Raw genomic sequence first — 25,680 nt, forward strand, 5'->3', positions numbered from 1 at the left:
ATTTTCGCTTCAAGACACAATTTCCAATAATCATGTAAGATAAGGGAATTATACACATTTGCTCATACATATTCCAATAAAAGTGCAAGATCTATAATTGACACAAATAATAAATTTAAAGATACACTTTGATATCATAATAAAATTTGAATTAAAACTCATCTCCACAACAACTAATTAAATACATTAAAAAAAATGTGTTATTACCTAAAAATTTAAATCCGTAGATAAATTAAGACATACATATAGATTTCACATACTTATTACCTATTTGTAAACTCAAATTATCTAAATTTTTCAGTATATAACAATAAATTAAATGTGTTACCTATTAATTTTACGTATGAATTAAAGTAGATGCTTTACCTATTGGTTTTACATATAGATTATAATAATAATTATTATTATTTATATTATTATTAATATTAATGAAAACACAGTCGCGATCGAAATATGTATCTAAATTTTTTAAATATTTTAAAAAGTTTATTGTATTTAAAATTCAAATTGTCAATTTTAAATAAATAATTGTTATATTTATTATATTTTAAGATTATAAAGGATAAAATTAAAAAATGAGATGTGTAGACCAAAGGAATCTCCTTTCTATATTGTTATATAAATAAATATTAATATACTATTAAATTATAAAAATATTTCTATTAAAAAATGTTATAAAAATAAATATTTTTTTAATTTTTTTGTATGTAATTTTTTTATTATGTAGGTGGTTTTTTTTTTAAGAATTATTTGAATTTTGAAAAAGTAGTTATTCAAAGGATAAAAGTATTAAAAAATTAGATTATTTTTTTTCAAATTCAAAATTTTCTAAATTTTTAAAAATTGAATTTTTTATTTTAAAATTAATAAAATTTAAATTTATTATATTTTAATACTATAAAGTATAAAATTAAAAAATAAAGTGTAAAAAAGGAAATCCATTTCTGTATTGTTATATATTATTATTATTATTAATATTATTAAAAATGTTATTAATATTATTCATAATTTTATTAATATTACTATTAAAAATATTAATATTATTAATATTATTAGTATTATTATTATTAATATTCTTATAAATATTAATATTATTAATATTACTATTAAAAATATTAATAATAATAATATTCATTAATCATAATATGATTAAGAAAAAAATTTAGTGTACTAGTCAAATGTTTTATATGTGTAACATCCTAAATTTTAGCCATATATAATGAAATAAAAGTAAAACAAGCAATATATAATTACAAATAACATATATTACTTTCTCTTAGGTGTATCTCAAAAGAAATATCCATCTTCATAGAGATTTAATATATACATCAAAAGTTTTAACAACAAAACAAAGCATTCAAATAAAAACTAAACAAACACAAACAAATAACAGGGTAAGCTATCTATATAAAAAGTTTTGATATAATTCAAATTTTAAATTAATAAGCATAATTCATCAATTCTCATGCGATTTCTCAAACCATAGTGCCTATTACATTCATAAAATTCATATTTCTTATGTTGGACTTCTATTGACTCATAACACATAGACTCTTGACTCTACTTCCGGAAGACTCGTGCGTTGACTTAGACTCAGAGATCTGCACCTGTCATACTATCTCACTGTGAAATCCACACAGTTATGCGCATAAAGAATCTCAATATCATATCTCTCCTAATATGACAGGGTTAACTCATATAACATGCCAAGTTAGTTATCTTTCAAACAACTTACCCGAACCTCCTTCGACTCTCACCACCTGAATAACTTCATCTATATGATTTCATTATCTCAGGAGAGTCAGGATATCTCCTTCTAGACGAATCCCTAGTCAATGCACATCCTAAACAATCTTAACACGGTATTTTCTTTCCTGAAAATACTATGTTTTGATTAAAAAAAATATTCTAAACATTAAAATCTCCAACATCAAAAAATCAAATCATTCCACGATTTAGAAATTCCAAAATACACAACAATTCATTCACAAATCATATAAATGTCTTGAATCAAAAGGATTCCAAAGTGTATCTAAATAACATCAAGTTTTACTATCCAAAAAGAGAGACAATAAAAGGAGAATGAAATAAAATTATCTTTCAACTACAACATCTCAAAACAGTTTCAATCTCAGACAGTTTCAATCTCAGACAGTTTCAATCTCAGACAGTTTCAATCTCAGACAGTTTCAATCTCAGACAGTTTCAATCTCAGACAGTTTCAATCTCAGACAGTTTCAATCTCAGACAGTTTCAATCTCAGACAGTTTCAATCTCAGACAGTTTCAATCTCAGACAGTTTCAATCTCAGACAGTTTCAATCTCAGACAGCTTCAATCTCAGACAGTTTCAATCTCAGACAGCTTCAATCTCAGACAGCTTCAATCTCAGACAGCTTCAATCTCAGACAATCTCAGACAGCTTCAGTCTCAGACAGCTTCAGTCTCAGACAGCTTCAGTCTCAGACAGCTTCAGTCTCAGACAGCTTCAGTCTCAGACAGCTTCAGTCTCAGACAGCTTCAATCTCAAACAGCTTCAACCTCAAACAGCTTCAATCTCAAACAGCTTCAACCTCAAACAGCTTCAACCTCAAACAGCTTCAACCTCAAACAGCTTCAATCTCAAACAGCTTAAATCTCAAACAGCTTAAATCTCAGACAGCTTAAATCTCAGACAGCTTAAATCTCATACAGCTTAAATCTCAGACAGCTTAAATCTCAGACAGCTTCAATCTCAGACAGCTTCAATCTCAGACAGCTTCAATGCTTCAATCTCAGACAGCTTCAATCTCAGACAGCTTCAATCTCAAACAGCTTCAGTCTCAGACAGCTTCAATCTCAAACAGCTTCAACCTCAAACAGCTTCAACCTCAAACAGCTTCAACCTCAAACAGCTTCAATCTCAAACAGCTTCAATCTCAAACAGCTTAAATCTCAGACAGCTTAAATCTCATACAGCTTAAATCTCAGACAGCTTCAATCTCAGACAGCTTCAATCTCAGACAGCTTCAATCTCAGACAGCTTCAATCTCAGACAGCTTCAATCTCAGACAGCTTCAATCTCAGACAGCTTCAATCTCAGACAGCTTCAATCTCAGACAGCTTCAATCTCAGACAGCTTCAATCTCAGACAGCTTCAATCTCAGACAGCTTCAATCTCAGACAGCTTAAATCTCAGACAGCTTAAATCTCAGACAGCTTAAATCTCAGACAGCTTAAATCTCAGACAGCTTAAATCTCAGACAGCTTAAATCTCAGACAGCTTAAATCTCAGACAGCTTAAATCTCACACAGCTTAAATCTCACACAGCTTAAATCTCACACAGCTTAAATCTCACACAGCTTAAATCTCACACAGCTTAAATCTCAGACAGCTTAAATCTCAGACAGCTTAAATCTCAAACAGCTTAAATCTGTACCAAACAAGAGATCCTGCAAGAAAATGGTGACCACGTCACCCCACATCCAGATCTTTTAGCCTAGTGTTCTATTGGCAATTTAAAAATATAGCTTCCCTTACCTGAACTTTAAATGATGCTCACTAGGAGCTCCAAATCTACCAAAAGCCTAAAGTAATTAACCTGCACCACAGAGTCCTAATCAAAATCTAACTATATAACTAGGACTTTGAGTTAACAGAGATTAACCCGTACAAAATCTAAAACTAACCCGTACAAAATCTAATAAGATCAAAATTAACTCAAAAGAAAAAAGGACCAAGAAGGAACTTACTCTATCAACTTATAGGGTTCACTACCAGGAGTCCAACGGCAGACTCCGATCGGAACAAACTGAACTTACTGTATAACAGATTCTGATCGAGCAGTCTTGTAGACTTCGCTGCCAGGAGTCTAATGGCGTACTCTGATCGTCAAACACATGAACGAAGGGATCAAAATCTTAGAGAGAAGGGAGAGAAAGGAAAAGGAAAACTTTTAGAGAGATGGTGGTTATTTTAAAATGAAACATGAATAACTGAATAACTGAATTTTCTATTTATATGTCATTTTCATTTTAATAATAAAATATTCAGGTATCATTTAAAATATACCACTTCTACTCTAAGGTTATTAGCTATCAAAATTTTAGTGTTAAAACATAGATAATTAATTAGATACCAATTTAGAAACTAGTTTATAAATTTTATTAATAATATAAGTTACTTTAGACACCAATAATTTATTTAGTTTCTAAAATAGTATCAAACTTAGTGAATATAGTGACTAATTATTTTTTGTCTCTAAAATTGATTTTTATTTAATGATTTTCTTATAGTATATGTAAAAATTTGATCAACAACAAAAAAGATATTGAATAAATGGACCATTTGGGGTGTTCCAACCTTTTACATATGTAACATCTATCTAGATAGTTCAAACTATAGCCACCCTCATACATCTCCATTTTTTTTTCTTTTCTAGATATTCATGGTAAATTAAACTGAACAAAGTGTTTTTTTGCTGAATTATGATGTACTGAGTCGATGTCAACCCATTTCCATATGTTATAGGTTGTTCAAAGACTAGAGGGCCTAGATTTAGTGTTCCAAAGTTAACTAAATGTGTCATCTTCTTCCCCCACAATCATATTCCTAACTTTTTGAAATATTGACTTCATTATGTATGTGTTATTGTCGTTATCCTTCTATATTCATGTATCATCTTTACTTATATCTAGTGTGCACTCTTCTAACTCATTAATAAATTTTCTAACTGAAGTTTTTTCCATTCAAACCACTCTCTATGCCATTTAACTTCCACACTCAAATTTCATCACTCCAATAAGCCATATCCCCTAATTTAGTTTCCTTGGCACATGAATTAGCAAACACCCTAGGAGTTTTTGATGAGGGAAGTCTTATTAAGCCAATTGTCTTCCCATAAAAGAATCTTATTTCCCTTTCCTCTACACCAATATATATTATTTTCAAACCAGTTTTGTTTTTGTCTCTTCTGACATACCTTTCTTAGATCTCTCCACCACCAAAATTCAATATTATTTTGTTTATTAATGTCTAAACTTCCTTTAAAGCCATATTTTGAATCTAGTACTTCTTTTCATAAACCATTTGTTTCAGTTCCTAATCTATGTGTCCATTTTCCTAATAAGACTAAGTTAAATATTTCTAAACCTCTAACACCCTTCCTTTTTTAGGTTTGCATATATCACTATAATTCACTTGTGCAATGGTTGTGATGACGACCTTCACCAGTGTAACTCTACCGACAAAAGATAGATATTCTTATTTCCATTTTGCTAGCTTCTTTTTTAACTTTTGTATCGTATCATTCTTGAACTCACTTTTCCTATGGTTTCCCCATACTAGTACTCTTCTATATGTAAAAGTGATGTACATCTTGCTACAGTTCAACAAGAACAAAAATTTCTCTATAGTTTTTTTTTATCTATTCTAACCCCTCCCAACTTATTTTTATAGAACTTGACCTTTAACCCAAATGCTAATTCAAAGATACCATTATATTTTAAGTTTTTACCTTACACAAAAATCCCAACTTAGTATACTCTTTATGATCAATATATTTTAAGTTTTTACCTTACACAAAAATAGTGTATCACCTGTGAATTGTAAAATGTTAACATCCACACCACTTTTCCATATCTTTACTCCGTTTAGCTTACTATTGACTAATGTCTTACTAGATCTATTAGTCCCTTATTCACTATCAAAATAAGAAGATAGTTAACAAAATTTCTGGTCTAAATCCATTTGTTGGTAGTATAAATCTCATTACCTATGTGTAATTAAAACTTTGATTTTTATTAATAATTATATTTTTATAAATGATCCGGTCGGTCATCAGTAGTCGGTGACGTCAGCAACAGATAGCCACGTGGACCGTTCTTAGTGGGACACGTGGGACAGGGAAGCTGATGTGTCTTGGAGAGGGTCACCCGGGGGATGATCGGTGATCAGAAAGGATGCGCGATCATCGTCTAGATAAGCGCCATGAAGCAGAGGGCGTGGCGCCATGGGGACCGATTGGTTGTCTGGGATGAGTGACGGTCGTCGGGTCTTCGTGTTACGCGCAGTTAAGTTGGGAACAAGAGGCGATTCCCGGCGAGAGCGTTGCATACGAGCCTTGTGTGGCAGAGTGTCAGAGAAAGGAGAAGTTATGTGCTTTGTAGTGCCGTGCATGAAAATGGCCTAAGAGGGCTAGCAGCCAGTCGGTGATTGGTGCTCTCTTAACCCATAACGTGCATGGGGCAAAGAAGAGGTGATCGTTCACACAGTAGGTGACGCCTGGTACGTGCGCTTAGCCAAAGCCACACCTGGTACTCACGCTGAGGTTGCACGAGACACCTAGTGAAAGAAACATGCTAAGTTACTTCGTACACGAATAACTTAAGCGCGCAAACAGAGTATATAAAGGCATTCCGCGCTCAAACAAAGGAAGGTAAGATTCATTCTTGCAAGTGACTAGTTTACACATAGAGAGAAAGAGAGAATCATAGAGCGCACACGAGTCTCGCTGAGATTCCTAGTTCTTAGTTCTTTGGTGGTTTTGCGTGGCTGACTTGAGCGTCGGAGTGCAACCGGCCGCTAGAGGCGTCGTTTGTTGTGTTTCGCAGGTTCGCTTGTAGCTTTTGGGAAGTGCTTGGAACGTTCTTGCGGAAGACAGAGTTTGACGTGGCGAGTCCTTCAACGATCGAATCACCAGCAAGATCAATAAATAAATAATTAAAAATACTAAAATAATAAATAAATAAATAAAATTAATTTAAATTTTAATATCAAATAAAATAATTTATTTTATATATTATTATTATTTTAATATATTACAAATTTATAATAATTTTTATTTAATTTTAATATATATTTTAAAAAATTATTTTTTTACATTAAATTATTTTTAAAATTTTATTTTCCAAATATATTAATATATAATCAATTTTTCAGTTACATCAATCATATCTACCACAAAATTTTCATTAAAATTCACTTACTTTTTCTAGATCCCAACAAATTTTTTTTTTTTTTACTTTCTTTCTCCTCTTTTCCCCATTTTTATCCTCATCTCAATTAAAAAGAAAACCTAAAAGTTTATACAATTAACATTAATCAGGCCCAGACAATTGCCTACCACCAAATTATAGCATCAACTTGTTTGTTAAACAGTGTTAGCTAGTCATATCACACTAAAATATTGTGATTCTTCTATTACTAGTCATGGATTACATGTTAATGTAGTTATCACAAAATTAATTTGACTAACACTAAAGTTAGACGTAATGTTGTTTTTTATAATGATGTTCATAGTTTATATAAGTAATATATATATATATATATATATATATATATATATATATATAAAGGGAAATCAAATTAGTGTTGTTAAGAAATTAAAAGGAGATTTTCATTGGAATACGTAAAAGTGTATTCTTATATAATTCTTTAATATATTTTCATGTGATGTTCAATAAAAAAAAATTAATAATTGTCTAAAAATCCATATATAAAAAGGAAAAATAATAATAATATTTTAAATATAATAATTAATTAGTAAGCTTTAAATTGGTTATTATTTATTTTAAAAGATGTTTAAAACTAAAAGATAAAATGTTAAAACTGTTTTTACTACCTTTTTTTTGGTAAATGTTCATTGGATTTTAGATTGATTTGATATTTTTTTAGTGCTTTCCCCTTCTGTTCATTTTCTATAAACTAAATCTCCCATTTGATTTGACCTTCCCATTTCAACCTTTTCACTTTCCCTTTAGACTTTAAAGCACAATGGAGTCAACCAAAAATAAAATAAACTGGATACTTTTTCTTTTATAAATCTCATGTACTTTTACTTCAAAAAAAAAAATCAAATAAAAATCTTCTTTTTATTGAGGATTAGTAAATACAATTCAAACAACTAAAAGATTTTGGTGTCTAAATAAAGGTATTAAAAAATTTAAACTAAGATAAAATGATTATTCAAACTTTGTTATTAATCTCAAATTTTTTTGGATTCTTTTAAAAATAAATTTTTACTTCATTTTTTAATATTATTTTTTTCTTTTTTATAGGTTTGATCTAGTTCCTTATACTGATTTTCTCTTTTTCTTTTAATATTATTTTTTATAATAACAAATAATTGTTGAATTTTGGAGTATAACTTAGTTGAGATGTGAGGTTCATAATTATGTCTAACCTCAAATATTATAGAAAAAATCACCTTAAACTAAAAACTATTTAATCCATATATTTTGTGATAAAATAAACAATTGAATATTCATTCAAAAAAAATCAAATTTCACACAAATATTGATAGAAATAATAAGTAATCAATGCTCAGTGAAATTATGAATTGAACACTGTTTTTAAAGATAAGAAAGGGATTCTGCATGATGCTCTTGTTTCTTCTTTTAGCTTTTTACCTGCTAAAAAAGGATGGGAACAATATTAATTAAAGCTACACTTTCACACTCTATCTTCATCTTTTTCCCTTTTATTTACATTTTTTTTATTTCCTGTCTCCATCTTGTCATATATTGCATGTCAACCACTGTCACATTCATTCATTGAAAAGAAGAGAATCCATTTTTTCTGTCTATAACATTAGGAGCAAAATATTATTTTTATTTCTCACTTTATTGTATACTTTATCTTTAAATTATTATACTCTATGAATTTTATTATTTAGATTGATTTTATATTTTATTATATCTTATCGATCTAATAAGTGTATAAGATTACAGACTGATTTGTCATCTCCCCTGTTTTTGCCTAATTTGTGAGTGAAGTGTTTCATTTCTTGATCATTTACAATGGAAAACAAGGTTGCTTTAGACTATAGAGTCTAAGAATGGTTACATGTAAGGCACTACTCTTTAATATAATTTTATGATGTTTTGGAATTTTTTATTAACCTAATTTTTCTAATTTAAATTTGGCCATAAAATTGTTACCTATAGTTTTGGTCATTCTCATATCTAAGCACACATTTTGAAACACTTCTAGTCATCCATCACTATTACAATCATTTTTCTTTATATTTTGTATTGTTTTTTTATTAAATTATTGATGCATTGTAATGGACATAAATATCACTCCAAATATGAGAAGTTCATTTTTTAAATTTTGCATTTCATTCGTATCCACACTCTCATCTAAGTCATACAGAAGACTCCTCAATATTAATCTTACTTCTTGAACATAATGTTATTTTTTTTGGTTCCATAGACTAAAAATTATTCACACACACTCGAGCACCATAATTCGAGGTATGATTACTTAAGTGACATATCTCTAGTTCATCTATCCTCCCAAAACTTTATACTAATTCCTAATCCTACTTTCCAAGTCAATTCAAAGATACCATCAGTGAGTTTTTCCTTTTCTGAATGGTATCTAGAACTCCTGATATGTATGTACTCGATTTAATAATGGTGTAGTATTTTGTCTTTTGTTCAGTTTTAGTGTTGGAAAAAGAAATAATTAATCTGTGAGTTTTAGATAGAAGGAATAAATGAATTTTTATCTTTTACTCTCTGTATGAAGGTTGAACCACCCCTTAAGTGAACCGATTTATCTTAATTGCTTATTGCTGATAAAATAAAGACTATCCTCAAACTAATTTCTCCCTTCTTCAGATCCACACACCTCTTGTAGGTTTTTTCACCACTAAGACTTTCCCTTACTACTTTTTATGTTATTCAGGCTTCTCCATGAGCCATATCTTTTTACTCTACAATGTCCTTCCATAATGTTAGTCCTTCAATACCTAGTTTCAACTTCCACTTAACTAATAAAACTATGATAAACAACATTATATCTTTAATCTCAAGTTCTCCTTAATCCTTTGATTTGTATAACTATAAAAAAATTCTTTATATTTTCCAAACCTTTTCACAAACACAAAATGATATGTCTTAAACAAATACATATAGTACAATCGTAAGGACAACTTTAACCAAGCACAATCGACTCCAAGAATAAAAATCTACCTTAAAAGTTTATGATATATGATTTTTTTAAGGTCGTGAAATGATAAAGTTATATTTATAATGTGCAACAAATTCTTAATAAGTATTTCAAGGACATTAGTTAAAATAATAATAAATTATTTATTAAAATTACAATAAAATTATTTATTATAATAATATTTTGATAAAAAAAATATCTTTTAATTTTATAATCAGTGTCTTGCAAACACTTATTACATTATAATATTTTATTTTTTAATTATATTATTGTTGTTATATATAAGTAGCTATTTATCATCTGAAATTAAAAATGGTGGCAGAAATTTATTTCACACTTGAAAGTTAGATATATTTAAATAACTTTAAAGAAAGAAGAATAGTTGGTCTTCTCTTAGGTAGATTTCTGAATCTGTTCCTACTTGGTAGTATTTTTTTCCTAAATGATTTTATATTTTTTTATCAGTAAATATTAAATAAATTAAAGGGTTATACAGATAAAAAAATCATTCATCAGGTTCTCTAAATGATTTTATATGAGTCTTCAAGTTTTAATGATTGGAATGTTAATAGTTCATGAGATATTCACCACAGATATCTAAAAGTGGATATGTTTTGATAGAAAGAAACTAGTGTTCTTCCTTGTGTGCCTGAAGAGAAAAGTGCTAATTACCATATATTATAAAGCTATCTCCAATGGCTAAAATTGATTTTCTATTTTTTGCTAATGCTTGAACAACCAGTGATGATTGGAAAGCCCACATGCATGAAGGTTTATTAGATACAAACCTAAATCATAGAACATAAATTAGACACACCAAAGATCTCTCAAAATACATGTCGGGTCTGGTTCATCAGCCCTAGCTAGCTCTTTGAGGTTTCTCATAAAACCAAACAAACAAACACCTTAACCAACAACAATGAAACGTTTTTGCAAAGTCCTTTTGTTTCTCACTGTCTTGTTCCTTGTGGTGGATGCCAAGGTAGAAAAGGAACAAAAGAAAAAAAGCAAAGACAAAGAAAAACACAAACACAAAGACAAAGACAAAGACAAATCCAACAACAATGATTTGAATAAGCTTCCTGGAGTTCCAAAGTTTGTGCAGCCTTTCCCTGAACAAGCCCTTCAACAGGGTAATGTTGTTGCAGATGGTGGTGGTGACGTGACTGATTATAAAACAGATTCTATAGGGAGCTGGGAAGTGCTTAATAATGAATCGGGAGTTTCTGCCATGCAGATTCAGTTGATGCCTGATAACACCATGAATGTTTATGATGCCACTGTTTATCGTGTCTCTAGACTCAAATATCCAGAAGGAATGAAATGTGTTCAATACTATGATGAAAACCTCAAACAAAACAAAGATGATTGTTTTGCTCATGCAATGACATACGATATTAAGACAAACAAAGTTAGAGCACTCACGGTTCGTACCATTCATATTTCTTCTTTCCTCACATTACATAAAAATATAATGCATCATACTAGAAGTAAAATGCAATGATAAATTTTCATTTAATATACCATGTTTGTGGAACTACTATTATTATGAAGTGCTGAGACTTTCAATTGAGGACATAAAATTTATAGGAGTGAAAGGAAACATATATAATGTTTACCATGATGAATCCTTTTTCTTTTTTTATGACACTTTCAATTGAAAGGGTGCAAAAATGTGAAGAGTTGGTGATGGTGCAGGTGATCACAGATCCATGGTGTTCATGTGGTGGGCTTATGGCTGATGGTACCTTAGTGGTTGCTGGTGGTTGGTCAGAGGGAGCAAAAACTACCAGATACTATGGTGGTCAGGTCAACTGTGAAACTTGTGACTGGAGGGAATACCCCAAAAAATTGAAAGAGGACAGATGGTATATGCTTATATAAATATGTAATAATGCTTCATTATCAAATTCACTTATCTAAATATGTAGCATTTCACCATGTTACAACGCTATTACAACTTATATAGCAGAACATTAAAACTAACCTCTTATACATTCCATAACTATGAAGCATTATAAAAGAAAGCATGTATTATTGACATGTTTTTGCACTGTTGTATGTTAGGTACGCAACTCAGACTCTTCTTCCCGATGGAAACTACATAGTTATAGGAGGTCGGAGATCTTTCAGCTATGAGTTCTTTCCAAGGGAGGGCCAACCAAGTTCCAAAACCTACTTTTTCCCATTCCTCTATGAGACCTCAGACATTGACGAGAACAACCTTTACCCTTTTGTCCACCTCTCCTCTGATGGCAATCTATTTGTCTTCGCCAACAACCGTTCCATCCTCATCAACCCTAACAGCAACAAAGTGGTTCGACTATTTCCAGTCCTCCCCGGAGGTTCCCGGAACTACCCGGCTTCCGGCATGTCTGTCATTCTCCCCTTAAAACTTGATGCTTCTCAAAAAGAAAGTGCCAACATCAAGGTTGAGGTCATGGTGTGTGGTGGCAACAGTTATGACAGTTTCAACTTGGCTGAGACTCTGAAACAGTTCGTTCCAGCTCTCAAAGACTGTGGCAGAATGGTCATCACAGACCCTAGCCCTAAATGGGACACTGAACAGATGCCTTCTGCAAGAACCATGGGAGATCTTCTTATTCTCCCAAATGGACAATTCTTATTCATCAATGGTGCACAGAAAGGAACAGCTGCATGGTGGGATGCTGATGATCCTAACCTAACACCAGTTTTGTACATGCCAGAGAAGCCTAAGGGTGGAAGGTTCAAGGAGATGACCCCTACCACAATATCTAGAATGTACCACTCAACCTCTGCAGTGCTTCCAAATACCAAAATCTGGGTTGGAGGAAGCAACACTCACAACACTTACAAGGATGTTGACAAGTTCCCAACTGAGACTAGGATTGAGGCATTTTCTCCTCCTTATTTGGACCCTAAGCTGGACCCATATCGACCAGAAATTGCTCAGGTTCCTTCTGAGAAAATGTTGACGTACGGAAACAACTTTCAGATGCAGTTCAAGATGCAAGACATGAATCAGGCGTTGAACAATCAAAACATTAAGGTCACCATGTACTTTCCACCTTTCACCACTCATGGCTTCTCCATGAATCAGAGGCTGCTGCTTCTTCAAATCATCAATGTTCAAAACGCTAACGGGGTTTACAAGGTTATGTCGAAGGCGCCACCGTTCCGTGAGGTGGCTCCTCCGGGATATTACATCATCTTCGTTGTCTACCGTGGGGTGCCTAGCCAGGGAATGTGGGTGCATCTTCAGTAAGGTTATCACTGGCTCTGTTTCAGGGCCCACATCGAGTGGTTTTTCATTGTAGTTTTTATTGTCTAGGGTTTTTTTAACTACAAAAAGTGAAGGAGAAGAAGAAAGTGGTGCTACTATCTCACCCTTCATTAGTTTTGTAAAAGAGTTAAAGTATTTTAGTTCAAGCACAATTTATAATTAGTTTTTCAACTTCTTCACCACAGCTATCACATGTAAGCAGGTCTTATTGAAGTAAAGTAAGAATTTAAGATTCTTATCAAGTTCTAGGTAAATTTTGTTCTACTAAGTATATTTGTGATATCAAATTGAAAGTTTAGAATTAGTTTTGTTTTTATTTTCTTTTGAACTATAATTAACAAAAAAATAATTTAAATAAGATTTTTTTTTTCAAATTCCCACTTATTTATTTCAAGCATTTTTTTTAACTTACCTTGCTTAAGGTGTGTTTGGATTGGGAAGTAGATGAGTGAGGAAGATGAGTGAATTTCGAGTGATTTGAGAGAAAAATGTGATGTTGTTTGGATTAGGAGTGCCTTAGAATGGATTTTTGACAAAAAAATATTGAAGTATGTGATGTGATGATTGTGAGATAATTTAAATTTTTTTAGAAGGTATAAAATGTAAGTTTACAAATTCACCTTTATCTTTAAAAATATTTGAATAATGAAATATGAGCTATTATGGTGTAGAATAACTTAAATTATCTAAAATTTCCAACTATCATAAAATAAACATAAAGTATTTAAAAAAAATTAAACCTAACTACTAAATATGGTAAAGAATATAAGTCGTTCGTTGTTGTTATATGCAATATATCATGAATAGAAAATAGAGTTAAATCCTAAAATAATTGAAACATTAAGTGAATGCTCAATTATTATAAAAATAAATCTAAAATTTATTTTAACATGTGTACTCATAATGATAATCCCCATCCAAACTCTCATATTCAAATGAAGCTTTCTTACTTACTACACTATAATCATAAGCAAATCACAAAATTATTCAAAGTTTATAAATAAAGTATTTATTGTATGCATGAAAAAGATTATTAAGATTAAGAAAAAAAATGTATGTAGATACCAATTTAATAATTATTTTATAAATTTTAATTAACAATAAAAGTTATTTTATTAATAATAAAAATTATTGTTGGAGATCCCACATCGACTAGATATTAGAGCCTTTCATTGTATATAAGTGGGTGCAAACCTTAACCCTATGAGCCGGTTTTATGGGATTGAGTTAGGCTTAAAGTCCACTTCTTAATAATTATTTCATTAATAATAAGAATTACTTTAAATATTAATAAATTTATAGTTTAAAAAATAGTATCTAATTTATCTAATATAATGACTAATTAAACTAGTTGATATTTAATTTTTTTTTTAATATAAACTAAAATGAAAAATCATGTTAAATAAAAAAAATTAATTTAACCTGGAAGAAAGAATAACAAGCTAGCTTTTCCAATATCATCCACCTAACTATTGTATTATGAGTAGCAACTTCACCAGATACTATAGAAAGGAAAAAAAAATGTTCTTAATCTTAAAAAAAAGAGTTAAAAAAAGGAATATTTTGTTGGATCAGGTGTGCACGACCTTGGTGGTCACTCATGAATGGTAGCTGGATATAACCTCCTCTCACATTACACTGAACTACTCTTTGGCACGACATTCCACTCTTTCTCCGCGTTCCAGCTGTGTCTGGTTTTCTTTCTTTTGGTTTCAAGTTCTGCATTCATCACAAAACACAATTTCAACTTCTCATTATCAAAATCAATGCAGTGTTTGGTTTAGTGATTCACTCCTTTACTGCATATTTGATTGTATTACAAAGTGAACTTTAAGTCTAACTCAACCCCATAAAATCGGCTCAAAGGGTTGAGGTTTGTACGCACTTATATACAATGAAAGACTCTAATATCTAGTCGATGTGAAATCTCCAACAGATTGTTTTCATTTAAAAGAATAGTCAATAAGCTAAGGATTATAATCAGTATTTCATTAAAAAAAATTGTAGTTTTTCAAATATAAACTATATTATTATTATATTCATAACAACTATATAAAGTTTTAATAATCAATGTTAGAGATTTTATCTCGATTAGAGATTAAGACATTTCATAATATATGTCTGAATGTAAATTTCAAGTTATAAATCGGTTGTATAAGGTTGAATCAAGCTTAAATCCACTTATTAATATGTTATTATTAGAGTCATTTAGAGTTTATTCTAATAAAAGTTTGTTAGACACTTATCAAGCCATCCGATATCAAAATACTATCGAACCACTCACGCACATGAATTGATACATTCTCGGCATATTTGAAATTATGACATTTCATAATATATAAATAGGTGCAAATCTCACTTATAAACCCGTTTTGTAATATTGAGTTAGGTTTAAAATTCACTTTTTAGTATATAAGAACATAGTAAAATATGAGATTGTTGTTAAAACTCAACATTACAAAATATATATGTAATATATATATATATATATTAAAAGTTGAGTTGTAAAAAAAATATGAAGTTGAGTTTAATCTTGATAATAATAATTATAATAAAAAAGACAGCTAATGTTGTCAAACTTATTAATGGTACCTTAATTGTTTTTGTGTTTTGACTCTCTTAAAAAAAAATATCAAAAGCAAAATCCTAAGGAAAGGTCAACCAACTTATAAATAATTTCAAATATTTCACAGAGAATGTCACATTATATAAAGACATGAAGAACGAGGAGACAATGCATTCGAGTTTTCACTTCCAAAACATCAAACTTGTTCATGTGTGTTAACATGGCACAATTTGAAAATTTGATGGTAGTTCTGTTCCTCTCTGCAGTGGCATCTAGCATAGTTCTCGTAGATGCCAACTTTTCCAAAAGCATGTACATCACTTGGGGTTACCAACATGCATCATTGCAGGGTGAAGATCTCCAACTTGTGTTGGATCAAACCTCAGGTGAAAACTTCATGCTCTTAGGCAAATACAAAACATTTGCATTCATGATTTATGAAAATAGTATAAAACTGCATTTGTTGCAATTGAATATTCTTAGGAATGCAAGGTAAATTGATCTAGAGTAGTTCAATTGCATACAGGTGCAGACATATATATAAGAGAAACAGTTCATGTAGTAGTTTTGCACAAGATTAGTAACCAGCACAAAACAATGTGTTTATTCACTACAGTTAAAAGAAGTTAATTACTCTATATTCTCCTCTTAATCTGATATATTTGGTTTTGCATTGAGTTTCAGGATCTGCAGCTCAAACAAAGAAAGCATTCTTATTTGGAAGTATTGAATCACAAATCAAGTTGGTTCCTGGTAATTCTGCAGGAACAGTTACTGCCTACTATGTAAGTTCAATGGTGCAAATAAAATAAAAAATTCCTATTGAAAAGAACATGTAGCTGAATTTCAAATCAGTTAACTTCATCAAATTGCAGTGTTAAGCTAATACTTCTTCATACATAAAATTTGTGCAGCTATCTTCTACAGGAAGCCAACATGATGAGATAGATTTTGAGTTCTTAGGCAACATTTCAGGACAACCTTACATTGTTCATACAAACATATACACACAAGGAAATGGAAGCAGGGAGCAACAATTCTACCTCTGGTTTGACCCAACTGCTGATTTTCACAATTACACCATTCACTGGAACCCAATTGAAATTGTGTAAGTTACAAAACTATTAGAACTCTCCTAGCACTGAGTTGTTTGCATCATTTACTTCTGTTTTTGTTCTTAAAGACTTGTGTAGGAAACACAGGAAAAAAAGGTTGTTTCACTGTTTTATACACAGATTTTTGAAAATAAAAGTGAAAAACAGAGATAAACAAATCCATTGCTATTTACTTTTATCAGTTCCACATGAAAGAATTGGTTAACCCTCTTTCAAGGAAAATGTTACTTTGAAAAATGCAAATTGAAAGGTACTAGTTCTTATTTGGTCAATACAATTTCAAAACTGTTTCATTTCAAAAAAAGTTATTTCTCTTTTCAGTTGTAATCTGGTGGAGGTTGTCAATATATCAGCACTCTTCTTCTTTCTTTCTGTGTGATGATCTATGTCATGTATTTGCTACTTCAGGTGGTACATTGATAGTATACCAATTAGGGTGTACCGAAATTATGAAAATGAGGGCATTGGTTTCCCAAACAAGCAAGGAATGAAGGTTTATACCAGTCTATGGAATGCAGATGATTGGGCCACTAGAGGTGGAGTTGTTAAGACCAATTGGAGTGGTGCACCATTCATTGCTAGATTAAACCATTTTAGAGCAAGGGCTTGCAAGTGGAATGGAGCAATCAGCATCAACCAATGCTCCTTAAACATCCCTGCAAATTGGTGGACATCTCCCACATACAAGCAACTGAGTTATGCTCAATTGGGTCAGCTGAATTGGGTCAGAAACAATTACATGATCTATGACTATTGCAGAGATACCAAAAGATTCAATGCACAGATGCCTCCTGAATGCTTCAAGTCACAATTCTAAACACCAGAAACACATGCAAGATGAAAAATGCTTCTTCTTTTTCATTCCATTTTTGCTTTTGTTTTGTTCCATTTGTATGTTTTCAATCTCTGTGATTCCATTCTTGTAAGCCAAATTCCATTCTGGATTTTGTACTGCAAATCAGCATCATATTCATTCCATGACATTGGTACTCAGTCACACACCAATATTTTCTCTAATAATGAGTAAATTAAGAACTGGCCACTGTCAGATCAAACTTCTAATGATTTTACTGATACATTTGTCTAAAAGCTTGTCAGATTAATTTTTCTCTCTCTGAGTTTCCTTTTTAGTTTTCATAATTTATGAAAATTAAAGATTAATTTTTTTTATAATATATAAATAGGTTCGAATATCACATCATAAATTAATTTTATAAAATTTAAGTAGATTTAAAATTCATTTCTTAATATATATAACTTTCTATCTCATGGTCATAAAGAACAACTTAATTTTTACCATTAATTGCCAATAGAATCTCAAGGAATTGATGCCCTTCTTAGGTCAACATCTATGATTATCAAAATAAAATACTCATTTCATTATTTTCTCATTATAGTTAATCACATTTTAAAAATATGTTAACTCATTTTTTTCCAATTAAGTACAAAATTGTAACCAATAGAATTTTCATTGTCATTCTTAGTTTAACCACCATGATTTTCAAATTAAAATACTCATTTAACTAAATTAGCCAATAAAGTTAACCATATTTCATTATTATGTTAACCAAAATAATGTCAAGTCAAGTGTAATGTTGTAATCAATAAAATTCCTCCACGCAATGCCAATGACTAAAATTGCACTATTAACTACAAAGGGCATCTTCAAAGGATTAACATCTATGATTTTCAAAGTAAATACTCATTTAACTAATTCTCCAACAAAATTAACCACATTTCATAATTATGTTAATCCAATTTTTTTCTAGTCAAGTGCAATGTTGTAAGCAATAAAATTCTCTCATCCAAATTCCTAAGGAACAATATCAATTGAACCAAAATGAGTTCATAAGACATTCACCTAATTGCTATTGTCATTTTTATATCACTCAACATAATTTTCAAATTAAAATACTCATTTAATGAAATTCTCAACACAATTAACTATATTTCAAACTAAACTATGTTAACTCGAGTTTTTTTTTTCAACTAAGTGTAATGCAATATTTAATAAAGTTTTATCATCGAAATTTATATTTGTTTCAAGTTATCTTTCCATAATTTGTTCTATGTTCACAACTAAAATTAATAAGAATTTATGTATTTTTATGTATCTTTCTTGGTTGTAGAAAAAAAAGAATGTAACAAAATTCAAAATGCTACATCTCTTAATAAAATTGTTAGACTACATTTAGTCATGTACCTAAATAACATATCAAACTTAATATGTACATGTAACGTATTTTTAGAAACATTTTTGTTGGAGATCCCACATCGACTAGAAATTATGATATTTCATTGTATATAAGTGGGTGCAAACCTCAATCCTATGGATTAGTTTTATGGGGTTGAGTTAGGCTTAAAGTTCACTTCCTTAATATGTTATCGGACCACCCGCCACCCATAATATGTTGTGTTACAAAACTTTTCTACTTTAAAATAATATAAAAAGGAATGTTACAACAATTACTCTTCTCACAAACTACAAAATTCATTATAAAATGATCTTCAACACTAAAAAATTCAATCAAAGACAAAACAAAAAACACATAAACGTAAATCAAATACAAATAGTAAAATACTGAATAAGGCAAAAACTCAAGGATTGTTATTATTACTTTTTTTTTCTTCGACGAAAACAATGATGATGATCAAACTATCATTCGTTTGATCATCTTATAACACCTCTACTTGTTGATGCTCATACCATATATCATTGACACTTCTTTCTACAATATTGGTATTGTCAGTTTCTCTTTCCATCTAGACAACAACTTTAACAAAATTTGCGACTTCTCCCACACTCAGAATTTCACCCTTTCATTGTTTTCCCTTTATATTTTCTCTTAAACCCTTCCAAACCTTTAAATCTCAATCCTATTACTTTTTACTTTTTTTACCTTTTACTAGATATCAAGATTAATTGTGAAGATAATATTTTTTTTTTGTCAAAGCAACAATGTGAGCTCATATAATAATGCCACCTAATGGAGGTGTTGGGTTGATGCCAAACTTTTCTCTAAATTTTAATTAAGTGTCTTGGATTTAACAAGATGGATAGGAGGAAGTAAGAAGGAAATAGGATAAAAAGGTGAAAAGACAAAAATACCCTGCAGTGCGTATTTGTTTGTTCTGTTCTCCACCAGTGGTTTCGTTTGGTTTTGGGTGTTGTTGCTTTGAGACCGAAGCGTGCGTTTGTTCGTATTGTTGTAGAAGCAGCGGTTGATAGGGTTAGGGCCATGGAGCGCATCATCGGCGCCAAGTTCAAGCTAGGTCGCAAGATCGGAAGCGGATCCTTCGGCGAAATCTACCTCGGTTTCTCTCTTTCTCTCTCTCTCTCTTTCACTCAATTTTTCACCACGAATCTTGTTTCCTAATTACTGTTGTTACAATTGTTGTTGTTGATGTTAATGTTATTGCGTTCTGATTGCGATTCAATTCAATTACGCAGCGACGCATATTGATACCTTCGAAATCGTCGCGGTCAAGATCGTACGCTGCTTTCTACTGCTGCTCTTTCTTTAATTTAATTCCTGCAGTTTCAGTTCAGTTCGCTTGTTATTGGATGCGTTATTTCGTGCTTTAGGTTTACCTTCGATTTTAAAAAAGAATTGGTTTGGTGTTGCAGGAGAACAGTAAAGCGAAGCATCCGCAATTGCTTTACGAGGCCAAGCTCTACAATATTCTTCAAGGAGGAAGTATGTTTTTTCTTAATTGCTTTAAGCAATTTGACTTAATTTTTATTGTTAGTCTTGTGCATGTGTGTGGTGCGGTGGAGGGTTTTACTGTGAGGAAGATGCTGAGGTTTGGAGGTTTTGAATTTTTTCTCATCCAGGTGGCATCCCGAGCATAAAATGGTGTGGTGTAGACGGAGAGGATAATGTGCTTGTTATGGATTTGCTGGGACCTAGTCTTGAGGATCTTTTTGTTTACTGTGGAAGAAAGTTCTCCCTCAAAACCGTGTTGATGTTAGCTGATCAAATGGTAACCGGCCATCTCTTTTAAATTATTATTGTTGGACATATGGGTTACCATGTTGTTTGCAAATTGTCCATGGGTTCAGTTCAGAGGACAGCAAAACCTGCTTTAACAGCCTTGTTCTGTTATTTAGTCTCTTAGAAAAAAATTTGCCGTCGGTGGCACTGTGTTGTAAATTTTTGTATGTCATGATACTAGGTCAGTGTAGTGTGCATTTGATGTTGAATTTGCTTTTCTTTTTTAATTTCGTGCAGTTGACTAGAATTGAATATGTGCATTCTAAAGGATACCTACACAGGGATATAAAACCTGACAACTTTCTCATGGGACTTGGTCGGAAGGCGAACCAGGTGACTATTATGTTGTGGTTTTCCTTCATTTGCGGTTGACTTGCACTGTTATTGCTTCGGTTATCTGTTGGCATCAGCTTAAGAGTACTCACGTTGTTCTTGTCAGGTTTACATAATTGATTTTGGGCTTGCAAAACGATATAGGGACCCCGCAACTAATCGCCACATTCCTTACAGGTTGCTAACTTTATATTACAGTATTCTCTTGAATTAGTTTCCTCTCATTTTTCTTTAAGTTATGATGTTTGCATCATGTAATTTTGAATTTTTCGTCTTGTCATCTAGTTGCATATCCATCCAACTGATTTCTTAATCATCTTTCATGAATAAACTTAATATTTTAAGAGCATTTCTTTCTTTGTTTATTCTCTTCTCATCCCTGATAAATATGCCAGAATTAACACTAACAAATTGTACTGAACAGGGAAAACAAAAACTTAACAGGGACTGCACGCTATGCAAGTTGCAATACTCATCTTGGGGTTGGTAAGTCGGAAAAAAGTTATTTAAGTCCTTCACTGCAACTAAAATGCAAGTTTTCTTTATGTTCAATTTGTACTTCATTTTGTAGAGCAAAGTCGACGGGATGATTTGGAATCACTTGGATATGTGCTTCTGTATTTTCTCAGAGGAAGGTATGACATTCTTCTCTAGATGCTTTTCTTCCACAAACATTTATCATCTATTGAGAACAATACAATGAAATTTGTTAACTTTAAATAACTGACTTTTGTGTCTAGCCTTCCTTGGCAAAACCTAAAGGCTGCAACAAAGAAGCAAAAGTATGATAAGATATGTGAGAAGAAACTAGGAACTCCTATTGAGGTTAGTGTTTGGACATTTATTTGATGTGAAGTGTTTGATAACGATCATCTAATTTGTCTGTTAATGCCCACAGGTTTTATGCAAAACTCATCCTGTTGAGTTTGCTTCATACTTTCATTATATTCACTCTCTGACATTTGATCAGCGACCTGATTATGGATTCTTGAAGCGCCTAATTCGGGATCGATTTGCTCGAGAAGGTGATTGTTTTGATGATTTCTTGAATAATATTGAATCAATGAACTTGCAGGATTGTGTTTATATTCCTTTGGAATAGCATCTCTAGGTATGGAAGTTATTGATGCTAGGACTAATAATTGAGATTCAACATGTTTTTTTAAATATATCAAAAGAAAGGAAATGAGTTTTTTAAAAAGGAAAAAAAGGCAATATAGATGCCGTCTATAACTCTGCAATATTTATGTTCTACACACTCACTTAGTGTGATGCACTAAGCAACACCATCCGTGTCCAAATAATTTGTCTTTGTTTTCCTATCTACATTTATGTAATTTAGCGTTATTGGTATGTGCAGGTTATGAATTTGATTATGTATTTGATTGGACTATTTTAAAGTACCAGCAGGCACAAAAGAATAGAGTCCAGCCTCGCATGTCTGTAAGTATATTTGCTTTACGTGTATAGATGTTAGTGTTCCCATTCTTATAATACTATTTTTGTCATATTACAGACGGTCCCTGGAGCAAGCATCAGTCCTGCAATGCCAATGGATGTGGACAACAATCGAGGTTGGTGCATCTGAAATTAGTTGCATAACTTTGTGATTCTGCATAAACATGTCTTGTTCATTATTACTTATTGACAGGTATTAATGCTTATTCAGGGGATGTCTCAGCTGAACGCATTAAATCAGGCAATGTAACTGGTTCCGGTGTTAAAATTCAATTTAAATCATCTGGGATAAAAAATTTGGGTTCTGAAAAGCCTCTTGACAAGAATGTAAGTCATCTTTGAGTAAATATTTATGAATATTGCTATGATTGTCTTAGAACACTTAAGAGACAATCAATTAGTTGCAGTTGCAGGCTTTTATGTTTCAATAAGAAATAGATCAGTGTTTAACATTTAATAGGCATGATTTAATTAATTTATTCGTTTACTTGTAGATTTTTGGTGAAGCACATATACCCTCTACCTCATACTCTCTTGCTGGCACCTCAAAAAGGAACTCTTTGAAGCCTGCCTTGTCCACTGAAGCTGCCAACCCGGTAAATGGGCAAGGAAGTAATAAAATCGGCCCTTCAAGTAGCTGGATTTCATCTGTGCAACGCATATCTTCTGCCAAATGAATACCAATATGGTAATTTTATGGTTCATAATAAATGTGCTGCAGCGAGGTTATTGTCTCTGTGCCCCACTCTATTGACTTCCTATTATGCTGTTTTTCCAGGTCTGGGTCCGATCTAGAAGATTCCTGTATACATTTATGAAGCTGCAAATTAATGATATTTGCTTGCTTCAACCTTACATTTTTGGTCAAGAATTTTCAAGTGATCTATCTCTGGAGACTGCAAATGTGCTGCAAGGATGATAAATTTCAAAGCTCGTCATCTTCTGAGACCATCTGTGTTGCTTTATTTTCTAAGGTGACTGCAAACGATTGTTTAGTATAAATTACAGACTACCCAGGCTTGGCTGCTTTGCTGTAGATAGAATTCAAATGTGACACGCAGCAATCTTGTGTATCCATGTTTTTATGTAAAATTAATGCGTGAATGTAGCCCTGTTTCCCCTTTTTGTTACTTGATGGTAATTATTATTTGGCCATATGATATATAAATATATACATACATATATATATATATATATATATATATATATATATATATATATATATATATATATATATATGGTGACACACTTTCGTTTAAATTGATTGATGATATTATGAATTGTAGTGTATTTTCTTTCAGGTGGTTCTGATAAGATATATTTGATTTTAGTTTTTGGCTTTTGTTGGCCATTGATTTTTAGCTGATTATATTATTCTTACATGCCTATATAATCTGTATATCATGTTTTGAAGCTTCCATTCATAAAATTTCTTCTAATGTCGGAAAACAAACTGTAAAAGTTTTTCTCATAAATATTTATCAACTATTTTGGTGTTCTGACTTCTTTCATCGCTCACATCATTTGCCTCTGATGATGGTAAGTTGCTCTTCCCGTCAATGTGATAATGTTTTAAGAGAATCTAACTATCAAATCAGAGGCATAATTATTGCAGAATGATTCCTGAAATAATGATTTCTTAACAGACATCGAAGGTAGTTTTTGGTAGCAGTTATTTAATACTTTCAACTTGTAGTTTCATGATAGTCTGAGATTACTAGTTTCTGAGATCTGTATTTCATCATTGGTTTTTTCCATTTTAGTCTAAATCTAGATGTTATTCGAGAAAAATCTTGAATTTTATTCAATTAATCCATGGTTGATAAACAAAGATTTGCTATTTTAGATTACACCTTTTCATATTTCATATTTTTCAAAATTTTATTTATGTTGCTCAAAAAGCACTTTTTTACTTTGTAGGTAGCTTGAATTTGACGGTCAGGCAGATTAACTAGTCATTCTTGGGATGAATGAAATCTGGTTTTGTGTCAATGTAGTTCAAGGTTTGGATTGCTGTATTTTTTTTAAGTTCATGATAGAACTAATTGCATGAGCAGCTTAATTATCAATCAGTTCACACTTTCTCTTTTGCAGGATTTCTTTTTTCAACCTATATTGTCTGAAGGGTGAAATGAGTGACAATTGGTGTTATATGGATGTCATTAGCAACGGGAACATTGCACTTTGGGGGAGTACCTTTGACAAACTTGAGAATTGTTTTTGATATTGCTTATGATATGGATGTTGGTTAAGATTTTCCAAGGTGTTGATGGATGGACAAATAATTGATTCTTGCTGGTTATAAGTCAGCTCGTAAATCGAAATATATGCATAGAAAGGAAGTTCATTTTCATAGACTGAGAAAGATATTTCAGTTTTAGAGATTCTTTAACGTTTGTAGATATTCCCTTATTAGAAGCAAAGCTTGAAGTAATTGAGTATTGATTGGTCTCTTCCTTTAATAATTCTTTTTGTAAAATGAAACTTGCATTTTTATATTTAGATTATATTATATTGATTGTTTATAATACAATTATCTCCATTTGGACTTCTTCACCAAGCATCATCTTTACATAATTTTTCAAGGTAGGTTTCTTAACGTTATCTTCCACTATGGATAGAGAAAATTTTAATATTTTAATTAAATAAATAGTTGAAAAAAAATTAAAATTTTTACTAATAACTTTTCCTCACCTTTTATCTCATTGTTAACACAAATTGTAGTGTTTATGTTTGTTTCAACTTTAAAAAATTAAGTTATTTTTAAAGGAAAAAACAAAGTGCAGTTATGCAATTTCCATATTTTACAATTTCTATTGAATATAATTTCCAAAAATAAAAATAAAGTATTTTCTCTTGTTTTAAAATAATAATTTGGTATATGCTCTAATTAGTTAAGTATAGAAGTATAAGTAATAGAATGCAAACAGAAAAGCATTTTAGTGTCTCAACTTTATTTAGTGCAGAATACTAAGGGATGTATTTTTTAAAGCGTACAACAATCATATTCACCAC

At 31.1% G+C, this 25,680-nt stretch overlaps 3 protein-coding genes across 8 annotated transcripts; all 3 read left to right on the plus strand.

The window, feature by feature from the left end:
• The first annotated feature begins 10,742 nt into the window (after positions 1-10,742).
• On the plus strand, positions 10,743-13,502 carry LOC137836547 (aldehyde oxidase GLOX1). Its single transcript, XM_068645215.2, has 3 exons — positions 10,743-11,359; positions 11,632-11,801; positions 12,001-13,502. Exons 1-3 carry the CDS (start codon positions 10,853-10,855, stop codon positions 13,178-13,180), a joined length of 1,857 nt encoding a protein of 618 aa, XP_068501316.2. The 5' UTR covers positions 10,743-10,852; the 3' UTR covers positions 13,181-13,502.
• A 2,457-nt stretch (positions 13,503-15,959) lies between these two features.
• On the plus strand, positions 15,960-17,911 carry XTH26 (xyloglucan endotransglucosylase/hydrolase 26). Its single transcript, XM_068647342.2, has 4 exons — positions 15,960-16,150; positions 16,449-16,549; positions 16,679-16,872; positions 17,288-17,911. Exons 1-4 carry the CDS (start codon positions 15,973-15,975, stop codon positions 17,694-17,696), a joined length of 882 nt encoding a protein of 293 aa, XP_068503443.2. The 5' UTR covers positions 15,960-15,972; the 3' UTR covers positions 17,697-17,911.
• Positions 17,912-19,685: 1,774 nt separating this feature from the next.
• On the plus strand, positions 19,686-25,106 carry LOC137838112 (casein kinase 1-like protein 3). 6 transcript variants are annotated; one of them, XR_011085549.2, is made up of 17 exons: positions 19,686-20,194; positions 20,331-20,371; positions 20,508-20,577; positions 20,715-20,863; positions 21,112-21,207; positions 21,314-21,384; positions 21,632-21,693; positions 21,779-21,842; positions 21,948-22,032; positions 22,106-22,232; positions 22,568-22,650; positions 22,724-22,781; positions 22,859-22,992; positions 23,160-23,353; positions 23,444-23,639; positions 24,586-24,668; positions 24,760-25,106. XR_011085549.2 is itself a non-coding variant. In XM_068647343.2 (15 exons), the coding sequence occupies exons 1-14, from the start codon at positions 20,119-20,121 to the stop codon at positions 23,340-23,342; spliced, it is 1,299 nt and encodes a 432-aa protein (XP_068503444.1). In that variant the 5' UTR covers positions 19,686-20,118; the 3' UTR covers positions 23,343-23,353; positions 23,444-23,795. The 6 variants fall into 6 exon arrangements, 2 of the variants coding, with proteins under 2 accessions (XP_068503444.1, XP_068503445.1); XR_011085551.2 differs by having other exon boundaries at positions 22,877-22,992; XR_011085550.2 differs by lacking the exon at positions 24,586-24,668.
• Positions 25,107-25,680: the final 574 nt, after the last annotated feature.

The sequence above is a fragment of the Phaseolus vulgaris genome, chromosome 4 (assembly GCF_051622355.1).
Source record: "Phaseolus vulgaris cultivar YP4 chromosome 4, ASM5162235v1, whole genome shotgun sequence".
In the NCBI taxonomy this organism is placed as follows: Eukaryota; Viridiplantae; Streptophyta; class Magnoliopsida; order Fabales; family Fabaceae; genus Phaseolus; species Phaseolus vulgaris.